The following is a 23,056-nucleotide window of genomic DNA, read 5'->3' as shown; positions in this document are numbered from 1 at the left end:
ATGTGGAATAAGTGACGATGAGAGAACATTCGGATTTTACTAGAAAAAACAAGCAGCTCGATTTGTCGGATGTTTTATTTTGTCGTGAAAGATAAATGTAATCAATTATGGACTAATGATTAGTTTTTTTAATTCCTAAGAGGAACGTAGGACCTTCTGGGAGGTTTTAATAATCGCCTTAAATTTAGATGTGCTGGTGGTGGTTAGCCTACAGCACCTTGGCATGATGGCAAATGGGGAATACACATAACAGTTGCCAGCTATATGTTGGACGGTTTTCCGAAAGACGGAGCCCAGTTTCTCCCACAAGAGTCTCCGTATTAATTTCTCGCGAAGGGGTGCAGTTTAGAATATTAAAATTCCTGTGATCAGTTGGACTCGAACCCGGTTCTTCGTAATTACGTCTGGCGCTTTACCACTAGACCGCACTGCCACCTTATTGACTATATATATATATACACATTTATTATACTTTACAGTTATAATATTTTAAATAAAAACTTTAAATAATGTGAACAGATATATTCAAACATCTTCAATACGCAGGCATTTATGAACATTTATGAGCACAACATATGTTTGAACATTCATGTTCAAGAATGTTCGAGAATTTAAAACTTCTCGAGCGGCATTAATTCTAGGAAGGATGTAACGTTTTAGACTCGTTGAAAGTATCGCAGCTGTATCATTTCTTATCTTTCTTATGTCACATCCGTCTCACGTTGTTCTCGAAATTACGTTAGCTTAGCCACCGCAGCTATCAATATCCCACTAAAGGAATAATCTTTAACGGACCACCTGGGTCATTGCATTACAATTTCCGCGAATAAGATGTGCTTAATCATTTCCGGTGATTGTTTCTCAGGGTGCGTCATTCCCAGCACATCCATCGTTCTGCGCACGTATAAAAACCCTCGGCACTTACGGCCCTTTGCTATTTGCGAATTATCAAGACTCAATCACTGTCGAGGTAAGCAAGCAGAAATATCCTGAAGGGACAACCAAAAATAATATTATAAAAGCGTCTAAAAAGACCAATTTTTCAAACATTTTCTTAACTACCTGTTAGATATCTATGATGTAATCTTCCGATATTTTTACGTTATTTTAGATTAGGAATATCGACAGTTTATAATAAATTGAACGAATGGAAAGGTAAGTTTTGTGAATACAAAAAAATCGACGAAAAAAATAAGTAATAGTAGTGATTTATTGAGGTACAAAATTACATAATGAAAAAAAATAATTCAAGTTTTAATTAGATATAGTCTTATAATATTTTTGTCACGTGACAATTTGAGTAACAAGCCTCCAACTGATAAAATAAACATTTGTATCTCCAATGCGTATTTCCTGAATCTATTATAAACGCCTACCGTACATAGATAAACGATTTGGAGAAAAATCAACCATCACTTTATAGAATTACCCAAATTAATTCGGATAGATGGTCGGTGGACGCTTTTCGATCCAGCTTTTGATGGCCGGTAATTCCTCAACCTTCTTTTGGAGTTGTTTTAGATTCTCATACTTCTCGACGATGTCCTCATTCATCATATGGTTCAAGTAGTCCAAAAGACCGACGAAAGTGAGATCGGCCCACGTCAGAGTACCACCGACAAAGTAACCGCCATTCTTCTTCACCTGAGCGTCCAAACGCTCCAAATAATACGGCACCGTCTCTTTGGCAGCTTTAAGTTTCTCTTCTTTAGCCTGTTCGTTACTCTCATAGAAGAAACGAGCGATATCTAATGCAAGCAAAAGAATGATAAGAGAAATAAGATAATGACATTTAATCATTTCAGTAGATCGAATTTATAACGCGAATGTAGAAAAACCTGTTTCTTCTCTATATATCATTATTTCGGAATAAATCTGTTCGCATTATCGAAATGTGAACCTATTAATGTTGTGATTCAAATCTGTTTTAAAAGTAAATCTCCGCTCCCCTGGTAAATAAAGTAATCGGAAAAATATAGCGTAAGCAGTATGTCATCTACTCACTGGCGCGTAAATCGTGTATGGTGTCAACGGTCGCATCGATTTCCAGAGACTCCCAATCGTTTTTGCCGGCAAGACCACATTGCTTCGCCAAGTAACGGCAAATAGCTGCGGACTGATCGATCTTCTTTCCGTCTACTTCAAGCACGGGTACTTTGCCGAATGGCATAGCTGAAAAAATGATATTAAGACACATGAATGCAAGGTGCTGTTAAAATTGAATAAGATTTATAGAAAAACCATTTCGATTATTATTCATTCAAATCTACAAAAGTTGGAATTTATACCTATAGCAATTGTTTATATGCATACATTAAAGAGTTTTGGCAATTAATATTTACACAATTAAAGATAAATACAATTTCATTTCTAAGTTGAGTTTGGCAATACAAATCTTAATTTTTATTTCTATGACAAATTTTATTTTTCTGCTATACAATTCATTAAAATGCTCTTCAGCCTTTTATATAGCTTTATGATACTGAATGGTTTGTCTCTCAAATCTTATGGTTTCTCGACGATTGATTGGCTAACTTGAACGACACATAATTGATTTTCTTACATCAACAAGGAAATCTATCTACGTTGAACCATGCAATGAAACGACAGTATGTTTTTCATCAAGTGAGAATACAACGCAAAGTATTTACCTAGCAATATCAATTATCTTGTACAGAACATTACAATATATAATAAAAAATAGAAGATTCTATTGTCGAAAGAGATAACATTTATTTCTAGTTGTATCGTTTACAAGCTAAATGAAAAAATTGAATGTCTCCTAATGTATAAAATGTAGCATATTCCCTACATTAAAATAATTTATGTTTAAGAATAAAAAAGTACATAGTAATGGTCAATCGGCATTCCAGAAGATAATGTAAGATTTTTGCCACGTCAACTAATTCGTAAATCGGATTTCAGGAATGAACAAGCAGGATTAAGTACACGATAGATAATCGCTAACAGAGACATATACTATTAATATTTATCAGTTGTACTTACTCGGCTTAAGTTTTGGCCAATCTTTCCTATCGAAACGTTCATCCACAAATTCGATGCCAGCATAGTTGAACAAAAATCGAATTGGCTCGGCCAATGCCGTGATGGGGAAGTAAATCAGCTTGTAGGAAGGCATGTTGCTGAAAGAAAAGTACTTGTTATTCTTCTCTTCATCGTCATCATAATTCTAGATTAGAAACATGAGGATATCTCAAAGACGGAGAATATGCTTCAATATTTTCTGATCTTATTAAAAAAGTTTTGTTTACTGAAACGAACTTTCAGCTTTAAATTTATTTTTTATCGATATTTAATTCTAGTATATTTAATTTTTTAATTCCAATTTTGATTTACATATATATATATATATATATATATATATATATATATATATATATATACACACACACACACATACATGTGTGTAAATCAAAATTGTAATGGGACTTCAAAATCAATTTTTTATCGGTATCATCTTCATCAAATGAGTACAGTTTTTCATATCTTTCTTCAAACGAAATACATAACTGGAAATATTGCATACATAAAAGTTTCTAAATATAGCATATGGTATTAATTCTCTTGCAACTTTTAAACATATTGTGGAGAGGGATGTAAAATCTACAAAGAAATGCAAAACATCTGTTTGAAATATTCTGTATAGGAAAAAGAATTAAATGTGTATGTTTTTAATTAAACGTGACATACCCTACAACTTTCAGCCTTTTAAAATATGTGATTGTTATTAATCACGATTTATTATACTTTATAAAATATTATACGCTTCCAATATTATGAAAGACGCCATTATTGAGGCGTTCCCCTACGTCCCTGACCATTCTGGATTAAACCGGTTCTACAATACCTCGCAAACGATGGCAACTGCTTATAGTTGAAAAGTGGTCATTTCTGATTGCCGATTGCGTTACTGTCGCCAAAAAAGTTTAAAAGTTCGCCAACTCTCTTTCGACAACCGCAATCGACAAGCGCAACGTGGAAATAAACACTTTCAAACTAGCAGTTGCCATCGTTTGAGACGTATTGTAGAACCGGCTTTAATATATGCATATACGTACATATGTGTATTTCTGTTTTCTGTTGTAACACGATACTCTCCGAAGGCGACGATTGTACCGAGTCATTCCCCGAATCAATCTTGTCATAATTGTTGCTTCAGCACGATGATAAAACGACTATAATTAATCCGCTTTCACAAGCGTCACTAATATTTTGCCGGTCACTATTTTCGTTAGCCGGGCGCCGGGCGGTGACCACGAAACGCCCTTACGCGAGATATTCGACGTAATATCACAATATTTATGATCTCGAATTAGTTAAGTTAAATCTATCTAGTTTAATCTAAAGGGATACGATAGTGCATTAAGTTCTACTTACAATTTAGAGAATTCTACGCAGATAAGAGGCGTCAACAGTAATGTGCTGTTACAGTCACCAATCGATGATGTTCGACGGCAGGCAGACTACCAAGGCCAACTACTGTGCTCGTGCTCACTGACTCACTCACTCACTGTGCTGTTTGTTTTGAGTACGCCAGCACAGCCTCCTAGTGTACGTAGGTAGAAGCTCCCCACTACTAGACGTGGTCTGCCTTACCGACACACATACATAGATATCCGTGAATCCGTGCGTGCAGCTAAGGGCCAGTTTCACAAGTGTCGGTTAACTTTTAATCTTAGATTAACTTACTCTTCGTCTTTTTCTAAAGGGGGACGTTAGAAGGAGACGAAGAGTGAGTTAATCTAAGAGTAAAAGTTAACCGACACTTGTGAAACTGGGCCTAAAAGTCGAAGCTCACCCGGCTCACCGAAGCGAAAATCGTGCGGCTTCGGAAAGCGAAAGCCGAATGATGTGGAATGATGCGAAAGGCGGGAAAGAATCGGCGCGCTTTTGCTTTTCGAAGTGGCACGAATCTCGGTTCGACAAGCTCCGGTTTCAGATACACTGATATGTAGTATATATGCACTCATGCAGTAGTCACATATCTCCTCTCTCTCTCTCTCTCTCACAGTAGGGTATAAAATATCTTCCAGCCTTATATGAAGGCGGAGACGAATTAGAGAATTAGAATATTCTAATTAAGAAAATATTTTATATTCTGTTTATATTTCTCAACAATATATCTCACGTGTGACAAGTCTCTCTTTGTAATGAAAAATTTAATATATACATATAAATTAAATCTATATATATATATATATATATATATCGATATCTATATAGTTATATAGATATAGAGATCTATTCTATGTAATATATCTATATCTATATATATAGATATCTATGTAGTTTTAACCACAGATTTATTTTTAGGACACAATATATGGATGAGAACAAAAAAGTTGACAAAAAAATTTCCAACGTATAATTTTTTATTTTTATTTATGTGACGAAGTTTCCCAAGAAGATGTTATCTTTATCCAAAATGTAGTCTCGTGTGTAATTCTGTTTTATAATTGCAATTTTTCATCGTACTTGTAAAATTTTAGAGAGACGCATTATGCATATGTGGAAGATGTAATCGTTATAAGTTACGCGGCTTGTTCTTATTTTGATTGCGATGAGATTTTCCGCATAACGACAGCGATAGTACGAGATATACAAGTACCAACATTTATTAGTATTAGTATTAGTATTAGTGAGGAATTGCAACGGAAAAATTTATGAGAGTTTAAAAATGACTATGAGCTTAGTTTGAGTTTGCGTATCTTTCGTATCTACCGGCGCGGCGTGCACAACTCATTGCATTTCCATATTTTCTACCTGAGATTGAGATTCTAGAATCGATATTTAATTAAACATTTCGCTATAACGGGTATGGTATAACGCAACAACAGCAACAACAAGAACATTCACTATTAAGCAGTTGATTCTCCAGAAGTAATTAGTCATACTTAATATCAATGTAGATGGTTGTCCATTTGTATCAATCCGTTCTAGAATAAATGAGAAAAAAAACGTTATTTAAATAGGTAAGAATAAAATATTAGAATGGAATATATATATATATATAGACAAAATAAAATATTTTACAAGTTGATCTTTTTAAAAAGTCTTTAACTCTTGCATTCCTAAATTATTTAACAGTTATAAAAAGAAATATTCATTTGTATTTTTGCGCATGTTACATGATAAATGAGCAATTCGTGAAAACATTTTTAAAACATATAATTAAGGATTTTTCGTAATGGCACTAAATAAAAAGAAATGACATTTTACGTTTTCAAAAAGTTTTTATAAATACATATGAAAATATGTGCTTCCTATACAATCGTAAAGTGCTATTTTTACAATCATTCATGCGAAACTATAAGGAGTTAATATATTATATAATTAATAAGTAGGGGGGCGGCAGTGCGGTCTAGTGGTAGAGCGCCAGACTCGTAATCTGAGGAACCATTGCAGGTTTGAGTCCACTAGAGCCATGTAAACATGGAATGTTTTTCCGAAAGCTGCGCCCCTCCGTGCAAGATAGGCTCTTGTGCGGAGCAAACTGGGCTCCGTCTTTCGGAAAGAGACGTTAAGCCGTTGGTCCAAAGGGTTAAAGTGAGAGGAGAAGGGTAGTATTGGATGAGAATTGAGTAAAGGTCAGCGTAAGTGTCGTTCACTCGACCCAACTGGCCAAATTTATTTTAAAAAACGCTACGTTTCGACCGTGATTTCGGTCCTTTTCAAGCGTATGGATACAAATTATTTATTAGTTCAGCATAATGCCCAAACTACGCCACATCTAAAAAATAATTTGTGCGTTGATATCCAAAGAATTAAAATATAAGTATGTATGTTGGAACGATATATTCGTTATATAGTCATTCGATTGTCGAAGGACTCGTCAAAACTGTGGCATTGTTCGACTGATAATCATTATCTCTGATGATAGCATTATAATTATCAGTCGAACAATGCCACAGTTTTGACGAGTCCTTCGACAATCGAACGACTATTACGAATATGTCGCGTATAATATTACTGAACGTCGGCGAATATGTTAACACATATTAACATATATATATTATATTTATCTTATCAGAATTACAAGCAGTTCTGGATCTTCTTGACATAAATGATGTTTTCATTCTCATTTAGAGCAATTAGGTATACAAATGATACGTCATCTTTCCACTTTGATTTATAACAAAGGAAGATATTACTTTTATGTATAATGTCTCGTGATGTAACAGATGCGCAAGTGCTGTCTGCTCACTTATTGTACTTATAAATGCTTTTAACCGTTTCAGATTTCCTTACAAAGCGTTCTAAAAATAAAAAATATGAATTTTAACTTATTGTCCGTAATTTATTATTAGTAGATAATGAAATTTTACCATGATTAAAAGTGGAATAAATCAATATATCTGTAACTCAATATTCAGCACGATTATAATGAGGCTATGATTATAAAATCCACCAATATATATGTCCTGAGTCATTCTCTCCTGAGTCGCGTAGCAGGAAGCAGTGGAAAGTCTTCTTAGACTGTTGCGCAGTCGACATCAGTGTTTTCTCGTAAATGTCGTTGATCTGTCATCAGCTAGTATTTGAGCTAAGGCTGCCGTGAGTAAATTGAACAATTACGAAACAGGTCTGTCATAACCGTATAAGCGCCGCGGTCAGTTAACTACGATGGCTGCGGGGATGTTCGAAATTCTCTGTGCCTGCGTGGTGATCTTATATTTACTTTATTATTATTTCACCGCCGACTTTGACTATTGGACATCGCGCGGGATTATTGGACCGAAACCCGTCCCGCTCTTCGGCAACATCGCCGAATTCATGCTGGGCAAGAAATGCATGGGCGATTTCTACAAAGATATTTACGACCGATACCCGAAAGAGGCCATGATGGGTGTGTTTTTAAGAGCGAACCCCGTGCTCATTCTGAGAGATCCTGAGTACATCAAGCAGGTGCTGATCAAGGATTTCACCATCTTTGCCGAGCGGGAAGGAATTGTTTATGAAAAGGTATAATTCTTGAACTTTATATAGGCACGTAATAGATAATTATAACGTATAATTTAATAATTTAATGTATAGATATATAATACATATAATAATATATAATAAATAAAATAGAGGAGCGACGAACTATATGATAAAAATAAAATAAAACGTGATATAAAATATACCAAAAATAATATTTTCAGTATAATTATTTAAAATATAGTTATTTTTAATTTGTTCCTCTCTCTTTCTGTTTCAAAATGTACGTATCATAGTTACAATAAATAACTAAGAAAATTAAGAGTTGGAAAGAATGTTTCTTTTTCTCTTCAGCACGAAGCTGAACTGATGTATTAGTTTGAGGGGGGATGGAGCAGGCGTTGATCACATGAAAACTTTTGAAAGGCAACTTTCTAACATAATTCCCGCTTTTTGATACACTGATGCATAATTTATAGGCCGAACCCATGTCCATGAACCTCTTCATCCTCGACTCTGTTAGATGGCGACCATTAAGAACGAGGCTCTCGCCCGTCTTCACGTCCGGGAAGTTGAAGAACATGTTTCACTTGGTGTTGAATTGTTCCGATCACTTTGAGAAGTATCTGAACGAGACAGTGTCTAAAGACGGTATCGTCGAGTGCCTGGATCTGACGTCCAAATTCACTGCCGACGTGATCGGCTCGTGCGCTTTCGGCCTCGAAATAAACGCGCTGAAAGAAGAAAATAATAAGTTCCAGGAAATAGGTCATAAGATCTTCCGTTCCACTCCAAAGACCGTGTTTAGAACCTTGCTCCGAGAAATTCCGTGGATCTACAAGCACTTCGGATATATTTTGGACGAGCATGACGTGACCAAGTTCATAACGAACATTACCCGCGACACTATAAAGTACAGGAAGCGGAACAACGTGCGCCGACACGATTTTATCGATACACTTATCGATCTCAAGGATAATCCTGACAAGCTGGGCGTTAATAGTAGGAATTTTTTTCCATCTTTCGCATCTTACTTTATCAACTTTCAAATGCGTCAATATGTCCTTAATTCTCCTTAATTTTCTAAAACATGCTTATATTCTCTCTCTCTCTCGAGAGAGAGAGATAATCGAATATTCATTGACGAAGCGTTACTAACAGTATAGATTAATGTCTATTTCTTCCTTAACATAAATTAATTTTAATATATTGGCTTAACTTATTTTTTATCTTTTTCCAGCTGTAAGAATTATAAAAAAATAAAAAGTAAATTAAACAGAGCTTAAAGTTAATCTATATTGATAGAAATAGACATAAGAGTCACGGAGATTAATATTAAAATTATTATTTTTATAGATGTAACGGATGAATTCATTGCTGCCCAATCGTTCGCGTTTTTCGCGGCTGGTTTCGACACATCTTCCTCTACAATGTCCTATACAATATATGAGTTGGCGCAAAATCAATCAGTTCAAGAAAAAGTTCGAGAGGAAATTAAGGAAGTCCTTAACAATAATAACGGAGCAATAACATACGATAACATCAAAAAGATGAGCTATTTAGAAATGGTTTTTAAAGGTTTGTTTATCCCTCAAAAAATAATTCTGTAGTAATTCAAGTTTAAGTGAGTCAAGTTTATCTGTAAACATTTGCAAATTTACACATTCCTTTTCGATAAGATCTCCAAAAAGTGAAAGGCGATAATTTCCGCCAAATATTTTTCGAGCTTCGATAAACTCGATTAAGTATTCGAAAATATCTTTCTGTTAAGTCAAGTGTTTGTGTTACCTTGCAGAGACTCTCAGGAAACATCCACCAGTAATGTATCTCGCGAGGAAACCTGTAAGGAATTACACTTTTGAGGGGACTAAAATCGATCTACGAAAGGGACTACAAGTGGTTATACCTATTTATGCTATTCATAATGATCCGAATATTTATCCAGATCCGGAAGTTTTCGATCCCGAACGATTTAGCGCGGAAAATATGGAGCAGAGAAATTCCATGTATCATTTACCTTTCGGAGATGGTCCAAGAAACTGTATCGGTAATTTAAGAAACTAATAGATTGATTTTTTTCTTAAATAAGCATACGCTCATTTTACACATGTGCACGCGCGCGCACATGCACACATAAGCACTTTATTTGAGAAATAATTGAAACTTTATGCGCTATTTTTTTAGGAACAAGATTCGCCGCTAATCAGACCAAGATTGGTCTAATTAAAGTGCTAATGAATTATAAAATAGACGTTTGCGAGAAAACCCAGATTCCAATTGTCCATGCTCCGCTGAGCTATTGGATGTTGCAAACAACTCACGGTATATATGTAAAATTGACCAAGCTCGCCTAACAGGATAATTACAACGTCATATGATTTGTATGTATTGTACTATATATATATGTATACTTATTAGTAAATTAAGCAATGCAAAATGATGCATGTATGAACGTGTCGTGGCCACCGAGCCGAGCCGAAAGCTATGACGGCACCGTCACTCTTGGCAGTCGGCGAGGCTGGCGAGGCACGAGAGCGGGATGGCCTCTCTCAGGTTTCTAGTTTCTCTCTGGTAGGGAATAAAATATCTTCCAGCCGTAGAAATTTCACAGAGCACATTTTTTTTATCGATCGAATGCTGCACAAATTATCTCATAATTTAACTACTTTTACACTTCTCTTTATTTAGAAAATATATAGAATATTATCAACTTTTATTTAATTGTAAATCATCAAAGAGAACAATGAAAATTAAGATAGCATAGTATAAAATGCACTCAATTAATCATTTTAAAAACCATGCAAGTAATGTAGAATTTAAATAGAGAATTAAATCAGCGCGCGATATGAAGTTTTAATTTAAAATATAATAATTTGAAAAACGAATAAACTCTGTATGAGTGCAAAATTCATTTATTTAATCATGTTGTATACATGAATTAGAATAATTAGATCTTCAAACTTGCTGAATATGTCTGTTACGAAATTTACAAAAATTGTTTTCGACGCAGAACAAAACTTATCGTAAGAATTCGTGACTGAACTTTGCTCGATTCGATGGGCGAATCACGTGCATGATGATTACACCGATCGTATATACAGAAATAACAATTCGATGAATTAGAATGTAACTATTATGTTATCAAATATTTCCATATAACAGTTATACAGGTCAATAAGAATTCTGCCGTATATAAAAATTCTGTATAATAAAAATTTCTAATAATCGTACGTTACAAATATACATTCCATACCCATCTTCCCATATTGTGTGATGTGTACAATACAAAACATACTTATTTTGATGATTATTGAAAGAGAAAGCAAAATATATGCTATAGTCGAAGTGTAAAATATATCTTGACAAGTATCGTTAAAAAAAGGAGAGGGGGGGAGGTATTTATCACAGTAGTCTTGATTCACGTTCACGCTCGTACGCGTTCCTAAGTGTGAAACATCTGGCCGATGATAGAGAAGTTCCTCACGGCGGAACTCATCTCGGCGATGTCGACATTCGGGTGCAGACCCGACGCGGAGACGACCGTGGTCGCGTTAGCCGCCGCGTGTGCGTTCATTCGCTGAACATTGTCCATGTAGCCCTTGTTCGCCTGTACATTCAGAGTGCTGTTGATGACATTCAGGTGAGCCTGAGGCAGCGTAGTGATGATAGGAGCGACTACCGAAGAGGTAGACGCCATGGAAATGCCCGCGCCGGTGGTCTGCGGAGATTGACCGTAGGGAACCTGCTGTTGCGCGTTTTGCGGGAGCCCCGGCTGATAATTATTGTACTGGGCCTTGCATTTCTTCTCGTGAACGAAGAGACTGCCGGAATGGCTGTACGCGGTGCCGCAGATCTTGCACGCGTACGGCTTCTCGCCCGTGTGCGTGAATCGGTGCTCCTTCAAGTACTTGAGTCGACGGAACGACTTGCCGCAGGTCTTGCAGTGATAGTTCGCCTCGCCGGTGTGCGTGGTGATGTGGGCCTTGAGGGTGCACGATTTCGCGAACGCGGCGCTACAGTAATGGCAAACGAACGGCCGGTCGCCCGTGTGGGTCCTCTCGTGATTGATGCAGTTCGAGTTGGAAGTGAAGCCGCGGCCGCAGTACTTGCACACGTGCGGCTTGTAGCCCGTGTGCGTCCTCATGTGGAACATGAGGCCGGTGTTCTGGCGGAACGTCTTGCTGCATATGTGGCAGAGGAAACGCTTGAAGTTGGCGTCCTGCTGCTCCTTGGCGCGCTCGTGAATTCGCAGATGCCGGTGCAGCTTGATCTCCTTCTCGAACGACTTGTTACACTCCTCGCAGGTGTACGGCTTCGACTTCTCGTTGCTCTTCTCCTGATCCTTGTACGCGCAATTGCACACGGTACCGCAGCTCGCGCAGCCCTCGTCCTGTCCGCCGTGCGTGTTCATCTGATGCTTCATCAGGGACTTCTTCGTGTCGTACGACTTTCCGCAGACCCCGCACGGGAAGCCCTTGCCCTCATTATCGGAATCCAGCTCCTCTCTTATCCAGGTGTTTATCAGCTTGATGGCCGACTTGTCGTCCGGCGGCTTTTGCGGCTCCGGGCACGCCTTGGTTTCGTCGTGACCGTACCGATCCATGTGGCTCTTGAGCCTGTCCTGCCGGAAGAACTTCATGTTGCAGACGTTGCAGACGTACTTCTTTTCGTCGTGCACCAGCAGATGACGTTGGAGCGACCTCTCGGTACGATAACTCTTGCTGCAGTGTTTGCAGCGGAAGAGCGACGCGTCGTCGTACGTCGTCTCGGTTTTATCATCGCTGGAGTCGCTATTCATCATATCCGAGTCTCTTTGTTCCACCCTTGCATTGTTACGTTTTCTCAGCTCCCTCGTCGTGCCGTCGTTCTCACTGTGTAACTGACCGTCGTGCGCCTGCGTTTCTTCGTCCTCGTTCATCGTAAGTGGCATCTCAAAGGACTCTGGATTATTTTCCAACTTTCTCTTGTCCCGTATCTCTTTCAGGATGGAAAAAACATCCTTGGGATAGGCCTTCTTGTGAGTATTCAGGTGCCTGACCATGGTGTCGATCTTCCTGAAACTCTTGTTGCAGATCTTGCACAACACCGGCTTCGGCTTCTCCTTCGTTCTGTGCAGATTAACGTGCTTACGTAATTTATCCAGACAGAAGAATTGCTTATCACAGCTATCGCATTTGAACTCTTTATCGTTATGGGTCGACGTGTGTCTGTCTAAAGACTTCTTACTGGAATAAAATCTATCACATTTCTGACATTTATATTGTAATTCGAGCTCGGACGTTCTCTCCATCCTGCCGTGGACGTTTCTCGCCTTCGTCTGACACTCGCCGTCGCTGCTCTCGCGTTTGACGTTCACGCTCTTCTTGATATATCGTCTCTGTCTCTCCTTGTAATTCTTCAAATTTTCTATAGACGTGACCCTTTTAAACATAGCTAATCTCCTCGTTCTATAAAGATCCTTTTTAGCTATTTTGTCATGTTCTACCTGTTTATATCTACTGCCGCAGTCCAAATCCATTTCGCTGTCTACTAGAACATCCTGCTTGATTTGTTCGAAAGCGTCCGGTATTTGTCCTTGTCTCATGACGTTTGATTGCAAGGTATTCTTCTCTATGTTAACTTCACTGTCCACACTTAGCTCTGTATTATCCTCTGAATTGATTGCACCCAAGATAAGAAATTGCTCGGTTTGACAACATTGATCCTGCAAAGCAAAAGAGATACAGTTTGACAGTGCCTGAACAGCACTGAAATTATTATTTTACTCGTATAGAAGCAAGGTACTACTTTTGTAGGAATGCAGTTGCCGGTGACGTCTGTCCTCGAGGCTTTCCCGTACAGCTTCCTGAGTTCAACGTCCGCTTTCTGACATTGTTTCCTCAATTCGTAGGCGATGTTGACTTTTATCACGCACTCGAGGCAGATGTTAGCGGGCAGGCCGTCGTCTTCCAGGACCTAAATAAGAAAAAAAAAGATTGTCTCGCGGTCCGCATGCGAGGTAAACAGAAGGTGCAAGTGGAAAACGAACCTCCACGCCGCAGCATAACTGCAGCTTCTCGGACAGCCCAGAGGAGGAGTCGTCGGGACCGTCCCAGTTCCTGCGGAAGATACACTGGTTGTTGTGGTCGACGGTCAGACAGACGCGGCACAGGCTGGTGTCCGGATTCATCCGCGTCAACATCCCGCTGTCGATCTGCATGGGAAACGTGTGCGGACGAGCTTCCTCCCACTTTTCTCCGTCGTCGTCGTTTCCGGGGAAGCACGAGTGGGCCGAGCGTTCCAGGCTTGGAACAACGTTTTTTCACGAACTCGGCGATCCTCGACGCGACGTCATCGTCGGGGACTCCGCAATGCTGACCGCCACACAAGCACGCGTCGTCGCTGGCTTCTCTTCTTTTTCTTCTTCTCTTCTCTTTCCCCTGGTGTGCGTCCCCTGGACGCGGTAGTAGCCTCTTCAGCGCGGCCTGCTGTCGCTCGTTCGAACTAGGCTGTCAACTGCGGTTGTGGTTAGGTTAGGTTTTCTCGGCCCAATTTGACACAGTTTGACATTTCGAGGCATGTTGTAGCCGACGTCCCGGTCCATATATAGTTTATTCGTCGTCGTTATGCCTGTAAGTTCTCGCACCTTGCGTCAGCATGAACGTGCGGTGTCTCGAAGTAAATGCAGCAACGCGGGGCGTCACCCCGTTTAACATAACCAAAGTGTGGTGTCACTTGGTGTCACTTCTTTCTCAGCCCAGATTTCTACCGTTATTTCTGTCTCTATTCAACATTCGCTAAATTAAACATTCTCGCGTACAACTTACGTTACTTGGATGACAAACGATCCTCGAATACGGAATAGTAACGCCCAACGAGCGTGTTGCACAGTTTAGGATCAACCGGATTAGTCATCCGTCTCGTTTGTGATATCCTGAGTGTCTCCTGCTTACTATTGTTTAAGGCGTATCATTCGAGTTTCACGAAGAGCCATGGCACCATCGGGAACATGGCGTTGCTGCCGATCAAAACCACATTCAGGGGTCCCGCGCCACCTTTCAACAACAAAGAGCAGGACATCATCGACGAGGCGTTATATTTCTTCAAAGCAAACGTGTTCTTCAGGACGTACGAGATCAAGGTAATGTTAAAAGCTCAATTTTGTCGCGAGACAATACAACTCCAAGTGTCAAATTGTGCTTTGGTTGCAGAGCGAGGCCGACAGAGTTTTAATCTACATCACTCTATTCATTACCGAATGTTTGAAGAAGCTACAAAAGTGCGCGACCCAGCCACAAGCCATGAATGAGATGTTTTCCCTTGCTATCTCCAAATTTGACGTCCCCGGTGATCCTGGCTTTCCCTTGAATTCTGTATACGCCAAACCAAGCAGCCCTGCGGAAGCTGGTAAGTACCGAACTCGTTCACGTGTAGAAGTTAGTAAATAATAGTAATCAGTAAAGATCATACGTGTATTTCCGGATAATATAACGTTACTTTCAATTTTCAGATCTTATGAGGCAGTATCTTCATCAAATCAGGCAGGAAACGGCTGCTAGAATTGTTGAAAAAGTATACGGCGAGGATGGGAAGCCGAGCAAATGGTGGCTCTGTTTTGCAAAAAAGAAATTCATGGACAAGTCGCTGTCTGGACCCGGTCAATGAGTTATTTCCTTTATAATTGTTTTGAAAATGTGCATGATTGAAAAATAAAGCGGTTAAAAAAACCATTATCCGTTTCTCGTCACGCATTTTCACTTTGTTTTATTACAAATGCTTTTATAGAAATTTCGCGAGATCATATACGAATATGTGGTACAGAAAGGGAAACACGATACCAAAGTTTTACAAGTTTTAGGAAAGAAATATTTATTTTTTTTACAGAATACGCCACGATATTGATACAACGTAAAGCGTAGCAATAAAATGATGTATCTTGCATTGCGGAGGTTACAAACAAAATAATTATCGCTTTCTGCGGAGAGATAATGTGTTTCGCCTCTTCCAGGCCGCACGGCGCGAACCACCGATCGTTTGCGAATAACGATGTCCTTTACCTAATCCACGAGAGCTTCTGCCGGCGGAAGTTTTACCACGGAGCTCACGGTGCTTGTGCACGGCGTCGCATACCCAATTTACCTTAGGATCATTGCGAATTGCCTGAAACAAAGGGAGATGTTAAAAACGTGTGACGAACAAATCCCTAAAAAATGATTCTCGAAATTTATGTTGTGTTCAGACATCCAAGGAAGATAAATAATCATGTAATCGTTCATTGGTGATATTAAGTGTCATCATATCAAATGTGAAAAAGTATATCGAATATTTGATATATCATCGGATATATAAAAGTAATAAAATAATAATTTTACTTTTTAAGAAACTTTTTAAACTATAAATTGATTTTGAATATTGACCTTGTGGGCAGGATCGATCAGAATAACTTCATAGTATTTATACGAAGAGTCCTGAGCTACCCAATAGCTGTTCAGTACTCGCAATCCACCGCACCGGCGGCCAACGCGTTCCTGCAAAGAAACATTCTTAGTGAAGAGACCTGTTAAAAAGAAAGGTAATTTTCGAACTAACGTCGGCTTCAGACATCCAAGGAAGAAAAAAAATCAACGTTATTCATTAAAAAAAAACTTTTGTCATCATTTTTAGAAGTATAATGATAAGATTTAAGATTCTGTTCGGTTGACGTTAATTGATATTAATAAAGCTATTATTTCTGCATGTCTGTGATCAGAGGTACAACTGTTTCCCCATTCTAATGTAAGAGTGGTGCATGGTACAATTCATCATAGAGATTTCCAAGATTCTTTTTGCGCAATTTAACTGTGCACATTTAACTGTGTAACATCTTACCTCGGCAACCGACTGCAGTTTCCTGGTTGGTTTCAACTGATTGACACCGTGGCTCTTGGGCTTGCCATATGTCGCGCCTTTGGGAACTGGACGCTTGCGTCCACCGCGGCGCACGCGGATTCTGAAGATAACGAAGCCTGCACAAAAAAAAGATATCGCATTTATTTTCCATTTGCGATTATGTATTCGTCGCGTAAAGTTAATTCGTCAAATATATCAGTAGACGTTAGATAGGTATTAGTCTCTCCATAAAACTGTCAGAGTGGTGCACGTCCAAATTCATCATTTAATGTTCACGTAGAAATTGTCATGCATTCTGATGCTAGAATAAGATAGTTCGGTATAACTGTATAATCACATTGAAAAATTACTCATCAATTTAGATGTGAAATAAAATTGATTCACAGTCGTGGAGCCATATGCTTTCCTCATGAAATAAAAAGTATACAAGACATCTAAAAAAGAAAAAAATAATTCGGCAAATTTATACGATGTCTCCACGACTGCTATAAATTGCCAGAATACCTTGGCGCTAAAAACAAAACTGTTTTTTACTGTATGCACCTGAGAAGCAGACACCGTATAAATGTTAAATTGTTGGCTCTTAAATATCTTTAAAACTGGATATCGGTAAAACAGAAAATCGGTTAAAATGAATATTTTTACGCGAGTATGCTTTTTCATCGGACGAACAATCGGCCAAATTCTTACCTTGCTTGGCTTTGTAACCCAAACGGCGGGCCTTATCTGGTCTGGATGGTCTAGGAGCACGGTGCATCTTGGTCAACTGGCGGTACTGCCAGCATCTGACGCGCAGCAAGAAGCGGAGCACGTCGCTCTGCTTCTTGCGATACAGTTCCTGCATATACTTGTACGCACCCATCGCGAATCCCTAAAAGGTACAAATAATGAATACATGATTAGAATGCGTTACACGTGATTCCTGCGCTACGAAAATTTCATTTGAACAATTCTCTCTCTCTCTTTCTCCAACGAAAAGCGTGCACGTTTGAATCGTTATTTTTGTCGGCGATGCTTCGCGAAGCGCGTTCGAGGAAGAGAAACGTCGAGCACGAGTGCGGCGGGCATCTCCTCGAGGTTAGCGTTTCTGTTGCGGCGAATAATGATCGAACGACGGGAAAATCGACGAAAAATATGAAGGGATCTCGAATCGGGTAGTCCGATGAACAATCTGCCCGCCTCCCGACGCTCGTGAAATCTAGGATGTCTGTAATAAAACGCGATTTCCAACACGTATCACTCACCCCACGCGAGAACAGAAGGAAAGAAGTCCGGCTTTCGCTGATGGGGGATGGCGCCGATGGCGGCGCTCTACAAGAACAAGATGGCGCGTGCTCCACGTCACTCCCAGAGACCTCTGAAATGCGAGGCGAGAATCGCGTGCGCGAACATCCGTCGATATCCGAGACAAGATGGCGGTCATAAAACATTACACCGGTTGTTGCACTGACATAACAGGTCAGCATGACGGGTTGCCCATTCGTGCAGGCGCGCATGGGTCGTTCAAGATATATGTATAGGTATATATGTATGTATGTATACATATGAATGAATATATATGCGATTTATGATTCTCGCAAAAAGATTACCCAGACTGTATCGATATGCAGAATCTGGGTCAAGCTCAAATTTATATGTCGGAATGAGAAAGCACGTCGTTCTTATAATTCTGACCCCAATTATATATCTACTAACGCAACGCAAAAGCACTACGTGATCTCCAATTCTGATAATAAAAGAGCATATTCTATGCTTTTCATAAAGTTAATTATATAATTACATATAAGAAAATTCTCCTCTCAAATATATGATATACGAATTCACTACAAACTTGGCAACCAATCAAATATTATCGGTAACGATAGGAATTTTTGAAATATGCAAAAGACATTTTACAAACAACGTAATAAAAATTATTACCAAGCAGATTGGTAATTTTTGAAAAATTATTGAAATTTTACTATATATTTTAAGTAAAATTAATTAAGCATATTTTATATTTTATTGTAATAGATGTTAATATTTTTTATTATAGTATAGCTCGCATAAAATTCTTCGTAATATACCTATATATGTTATCCCAACAACTACCATGATTTTCAGAGTAAATTCTAAGAAAAAATTCTATTTGTGTACATATGTACAATTCCCTTCATTTTCTCTTTCTTCTTTTCTTCTTCTTTTTCTTTTTCTTCTTTCTTTAGGCTCCAATATAAAATTTTTATTCCATCTTTCTTACTTTTTATTATTGTTTTTCTTGTAACTTATATTTAAATATAAGTTACAAGAAATCATATATAATTATATCTAATAATAGATTTAAAAAAAGTTTCTGTTGATATTTCGTCATATCTTAATTCTCATGCCGCGCGTAATAGACAGCTTATTGTATTTTTAGAAGACATACAAAAATACGCCTATATTAATTATTCATTTATTATAGATACCTATAATAAGAAGACTGTAAAAGAGATGTATTATTATATACGCAGATTTTATTTTTTCTTCTTTATAACTTATTTCTGCAATCTCCGATCTAAATTTATTTGCAACCACTTTTTTTCATTATTACTTTTTTTTCTTTCTTATTTATGTTTAATAAGAAATAATGAAAAAGATAGTATTTTCTGTTAATATCTCGTCATATTTTATCATATCGCGCGTAATAAATCGCTACTGTATTTTTAGAGAAGACTGAAATGACTATAATTAATTATTCATTTATTATTTAGATACTTATATATAAACAAACTGTAATAAGAGCATTTTTATACGTAGATTTTACTTCTTTCCCTTTATAACTTTTTAATCTCCGGTCTGAATTTACTTTCAATCCCTCTTTCTTCATCATTACCTTTACTTATTTATCTCTGTAACAAAAGAGATAGATGTTTTAATATTTACTCTCATGCATAATGCGTAATAAATTACTACTATATTTTTTAGATGACATGAAATATTTCTATAACTATTATTAGATATAGTCCTTATAGAGGACTAACTTATACGCAGTTTTCACATTTTCAGAATTCTTTAAAAATGTATACCTTTTTTAATTTTAGAATAATTTCGGATAATTTCTTTTATGTCTCTCTTATCTTTTTATCTCCTTATTTTTGTTTTTATTCAAACATATTCCGATCATCTTAAAGCATCATTATTTTTTTTTTATTTTATTTTTTTTTCGGAGCGAAATCACTCAAGAAGCATCCATTCCATTGCATTCCTTCCAACAACAATCTCTCGTCCTAGCGATGATAAATTCTATCTCTTCTGCAATTCGAAATAAAGCAAGAGAATATATTTCAACGTCAATACTAAAATGAAAGGGAAAAGAAGAAAGAAAGGGAAATGGCACGTGAAACATGACGTTGCTGTGTAAGAAATAGACCTACGTGTCTACCACGTCCACGTCTTTGCCGTCTCACCTGGTTGCACCCCCGTGGAAGAGTCCGCGTCTCGACGAAACGGCGCGGTCGCAATATCGAGCGACCCGGTGACCTCTCCGGCCGGTGGAATTGATTATTTTCAGGAGAGCGCGAGAGAGGTCCCCCCTTTGAAATGTACGTAGCGTCGGCTAGGCATGACGCCGGGCTAAGGTAGTCCGTCATGGAGAGCCGCTCGGGCAGCATAAAGGACCCGATGTATTATCCGGAGAACGACGGCACGTCGAGCGGCGGCGGCGGCAGCGAGCAACAAGACAAGAGCCAGCGCAGCTCCCTCAACAGCCAGGAGATCAGCCTGGATGACCCCAACGCGCTCAAGGTACCGCGCAAATTCATCACCAACTGGCGGCAGGCGTGCGACCGTACCAAGGACCGGACCAAGGACCTTCTGAAGAGATGGCGAACGACCAGCAGCAACGTCGACGAGATCGCGATCGCGCCCGTCGTCGTCCCCGAACAGCTGGAGCAGCCCGGCTGGAGCGTGCACGTCTGGAGTGAGTAACTCTCCGAGTTATAGTCTCTCGAGCAAGCTTCTTAATTTGCTTAATTAATCGCGGCTTAATCCCGCAGAGTCGTATTTTTTAAAAGTACTTAAAAAATCTTTTTATCAAATTTTGATTTTTTATTTTGACAAAATATGCATTATGAAAAATATCAACTTTTTTTACATTTTTCTATATTTTTTTATGAAAAAAAGGAAAGTTAACTGTTTAAGTTAGAAATTATAAGTGCTTGGGTGAATAACAGATGATGGCAAATCTCTTTAAGGCATGAAAAGCTATATTCGCCGAAATAATACAAATAATATATTGATTTATTTTAGTAATGTCGATTTATTCCATTAAATATTTAGTAAATAATTAAATTTTTATTACTGCCTAGTTAATTTATTTATAAATAACATATTCGGATTATTAATCAGTTTCCGTTATTCTCGTGGCAATGAGATATACTGATAGCCTAAATTAAAATTAGTTTATATAATGAGAATTATCGTGATTTATAGCGACCTGGGTGAGCCGCTTTCCGAGTGACGACAGTTTATCCGCCTTTGACTTCAGTAAAAGCGGAGGCTCGGAGGCCTTAGCTCTCATTCAACGTGATAAATTCACACACTTTTTTACGCACCTCTTAGACCACGACAGAGACGGTTACATCAGCAGGAAGGATTTTACATTATTCTCCGAGGTAGTGTTCGCTTTGAAAAAAAAACTCGATTTTTACAGGAGTAATATAAAAAGCTTTCTTTACTTTCTCTCCTACATTTCTATGAGAAAAGAAAAGAAGTCTATAATGAAATCACACAATAGATTTGAACCAATATATGTATACAAAATTTTATTGTTTTTGATTTGTAATTGCATATCTATGTAACAAAAGTCGAAAAACGTCGAGTCGATATAAAAATAACACTTTTTTTTCGCCTCAAAAAGCGTTTGAGAAGATTTGCGGACTGGTCGTGGAACGGTCCGGAGTACCTGAGGCTTCTGGAGATCGAGAATGGATTCGCCGGATTGATCCTTCAGAATAAGAAAGGGCCCGTGGAGCCGGATAAAAAGATCAATCTTGAAGATTGGCTGTCCTGGTGGGCGCAGATAGTCGCACCGCCGGACGGCGCCAGTTACAACGATATGCCATTCTGGATCAAAGTCATGCCCAGAGTGTTTTTCCTCGCCATAAACAGCTCCGGGAACGGGATGATCAGCAAGAAGGAACTCGCGGCCTTCTACGGATCCGTGGTCGGTCTGGACACCGACAGGATAAACAAGTGCCTGGACATCGCCTACAGCTCTATGACTTCGGTTAGCTAAGTCCATAAAATAGCTTTCGTGAGCAATTGTCGATCAAAAGTACAATTTGATAACGGCTAACTTTTTTGTATGAATTAGGAAAATATTTGTTTACTCCTTTATCGTGAAAACTTAAAAAAATAAGTAAAAATGAGGAAGAGCTAAAGATTTTTGTAAGATTAAGAAAAGTCATATTTTTATAAGATAAAAAAATCTTATAAATTTTTTTTTAATTCTTTATTAAATTCTTATTACTTCTTCATAAGAAATTAATTCGAAATTTATTAATATAACAATAGAAAAAAATTTGTTCCAGAATGGAGACCATCCTCTCGGCTGGGCGCAGTATCAGTTAGTGTTCGCCAATTTTCTGTTCGGCCGCGGCCCGTTCGGCCCGGGAGAACATTTCCTGGGCATGACGGACTCCTGCATGATTCGCGGTAATACCATACCGTTCCCGATCGATTATTCCGCGATGAACACACCGCGGGACAAATTAGAGGTGTACAGTCCCCATTGCAAGAGCAACAGGCGAAGCGTCGTAGTCTAACGGTGAAGTCATCGTAAGAGAGAGTGAGAGAGAGTTCCTTCTGATTAGTGATGCAACGTGCACAGTCATTCCTCGAGTGCCTAATACCGTGTATCATATATGCCGAATATGTGTTTGATATGAATTTAGTCAATCGCGGAAAGATCTCGATGTGAAAAAGGATTGAAGGAAATTATAATGTCCATTTTGCACAAGTATTTTACAACGTACCTACAAAAAGAGTTCGATGATAAGAATTAACGGTACCGCATCGTAATACACCGTCACACTGCCATTTACCTTATGGGAATATTATGTGTATATCCCTCACACATAGCAAACGTGTGTCTAATTTTAGGTCGAATATATGTAGAACACAAAGAGAACTTAATTAATTTAAAAAATAAAAGAAACACGCAATCGATTAACGTCGGAATTTTCGCCAAGTGTTTATCTCCACGTGTAGTAGAAACAAAAGGACT

At 38.4% G+C, this 23,056-nt stretch overlaps 6 protein-coding genes across 6 annotated transcripts; 3 read left to right on the top strand and 3 right to left on the bottom strand.

The window, feature by feature from the left end:
* Positions 1-1,235: 1,235 nt before the first annotated feature.
* Positions 1,236-4,511, bottom strand: LOC112454031 (glutathione S-transferase-like). The gene is made up of 4 exons (XM_025015194.1): positions 4,399-4,511; positions 3,007-3,143; positions 2,005-2,172; positions 1,236-1,748 (listed from the first exon to the last, which is right to left on the bottom strand). The coding sequence occupies exons 2-4, from the start codon at positions 3,137-3,139 to the stop codon at positions 1,435-1,437; spliced, it is 615 nt and encodes a 204-aa protein (XP_024870962.1). The 5' UTR covers positions 3,140-3,143; positions 4,399-4,511; the 3' UTR covers positions 1,236-1,434.
* A 2,959-nt stretch (positions 4,512-7,470) lies between these two features.
* Positions 7,471-11,171, top strand: LOC112454025 (cytochrome P450 6a2-like). Its single transcript, XM_025015184.1, has 5 exons — positions 7,471-7,983; positions 8,421-8,943; positions 9,298-9,519; positions 9,737-9,988; positions 10,126-11,171. Exons 1-5 carry the CDS (start codon positions 7,645-7,647, stop codon positions 10,293-10,295), a joined length of 1,506 nt encoding a protein of 501 aa, XP_024870952.1. The 5' UTR covers positions 7,471-7,644; the 3' UTR covers positions 10,296-11,171.
* Positions 10,838-14,291, bottom strand: LOC112454023 (zinc finger protein 724-like). The gene is made up of 3 exons (XM_025015174.1): positions 13,970-14,291; positions 13,729-13,896; positions 10,838-13,645 (listed from the first exon to the last, which is right to left on the bottom strand). The coding sequence occupies exons 1-3, from the start codon at positions 14,138-14,140 to the stop codon at positions 11,384-11,386; spliced, it is 2,601 nt and encodes an 866-aa protein (XP_024870942.1). The 5' UTR covers positions 14,141-14,291; the 3' UTR covers positions 10,838-11,383.
* A 151-nt stretch (positions 14,292-14,442) lies between these two features.
* Positions 14,443-15,662, top strand: LOC112454033 (actin-related protein 2/3 complex subunit 3). The gene is made up of 4 exons (XM_025015200.1): positions 14,443-14,552; positions 14,885-15,061; positions 15,132-15,327; positions 15,431-15,662. Exons 1-4 carry the CDS (start codon positions 14,547-14,549, stop codon positions 15,583-15,585), a joined length of 534 nt encoding a protein of 177 aa, XP_024870968.1. The 5' UTR covers positions 14,443-14,546; the 3' UTR covers positions 15,586-15,662.
* A 101-nt stretch (positions 15,663-15,763) lies between these two features.
* Positions 15,764-18,119, bottom strand: LOC112454030 (60S ribosomal protein L15). Its single transcript, XM_025015193.1, has 5 exons — positions 18,054-18,119; positions 17,500-17,680; positions 16,789-16,925; positions 16,338-16,448; positions 15,764-16,080 (listed from the first exon to the last, which is right to left on the bottom strand). The coding sequence occupies exons 2-5, from the start codon at positions 17,669-17,671 to the stop codon at positions 15,886-15,888; spliced, it is 615 nt and encodes a 204-aa protein (XP_024870961.1). The 5' UTR covers positions 17,672-17,680; positions 18,054-18,119; the 3' UTR covers positions 15,764-15,885.
* A 2,140-nt stretch (positions 18,120-20,259) lies between these two features.
* On the top strand, positions 20,260-23,040 carry LOC112454041. The gene is made up of 4 exons (XM_025015217.1): positions 20,260-20,749; positions 21,262-21,443; positions 21,689-22,057; positions 22,362-23,040. The coding sequence occupies exons 1-4, from the start codon at positions 20,419-20,421 to the stop codon at positions 22,593-22,595; spliced, it is 1,116 nt and encodes a 371-aa protein (XP_024870985.1). The 5' UTR covers positions 20,260-20,418; the 3' UTR covers positions 22,596-23,040.
* The last annotated feature ends 16 nt before the right edge of the window (positions 23,041-23,056 follow it).

Source organism: Temnothorax curvispinosus, unplaced genomic scaffold (genome assembly GCF_003070985.1).
Source record: "Temnothorax curvispinosus isolate PA1 unplaced genomic scaffold, ASM307098v1 QBEX01004775.1, whole genome shotgun sequence".
NCBI classification, from domain to species: Eukaryota; Metazoa; Arthropoda; class Insecta; order Hymenoptera; family Formicidae; genus Temnothorax; species Temnothorax curvispinosus.
This window is presented reverse-complemented; position numbering and strand designations above follow the sequence as displayed.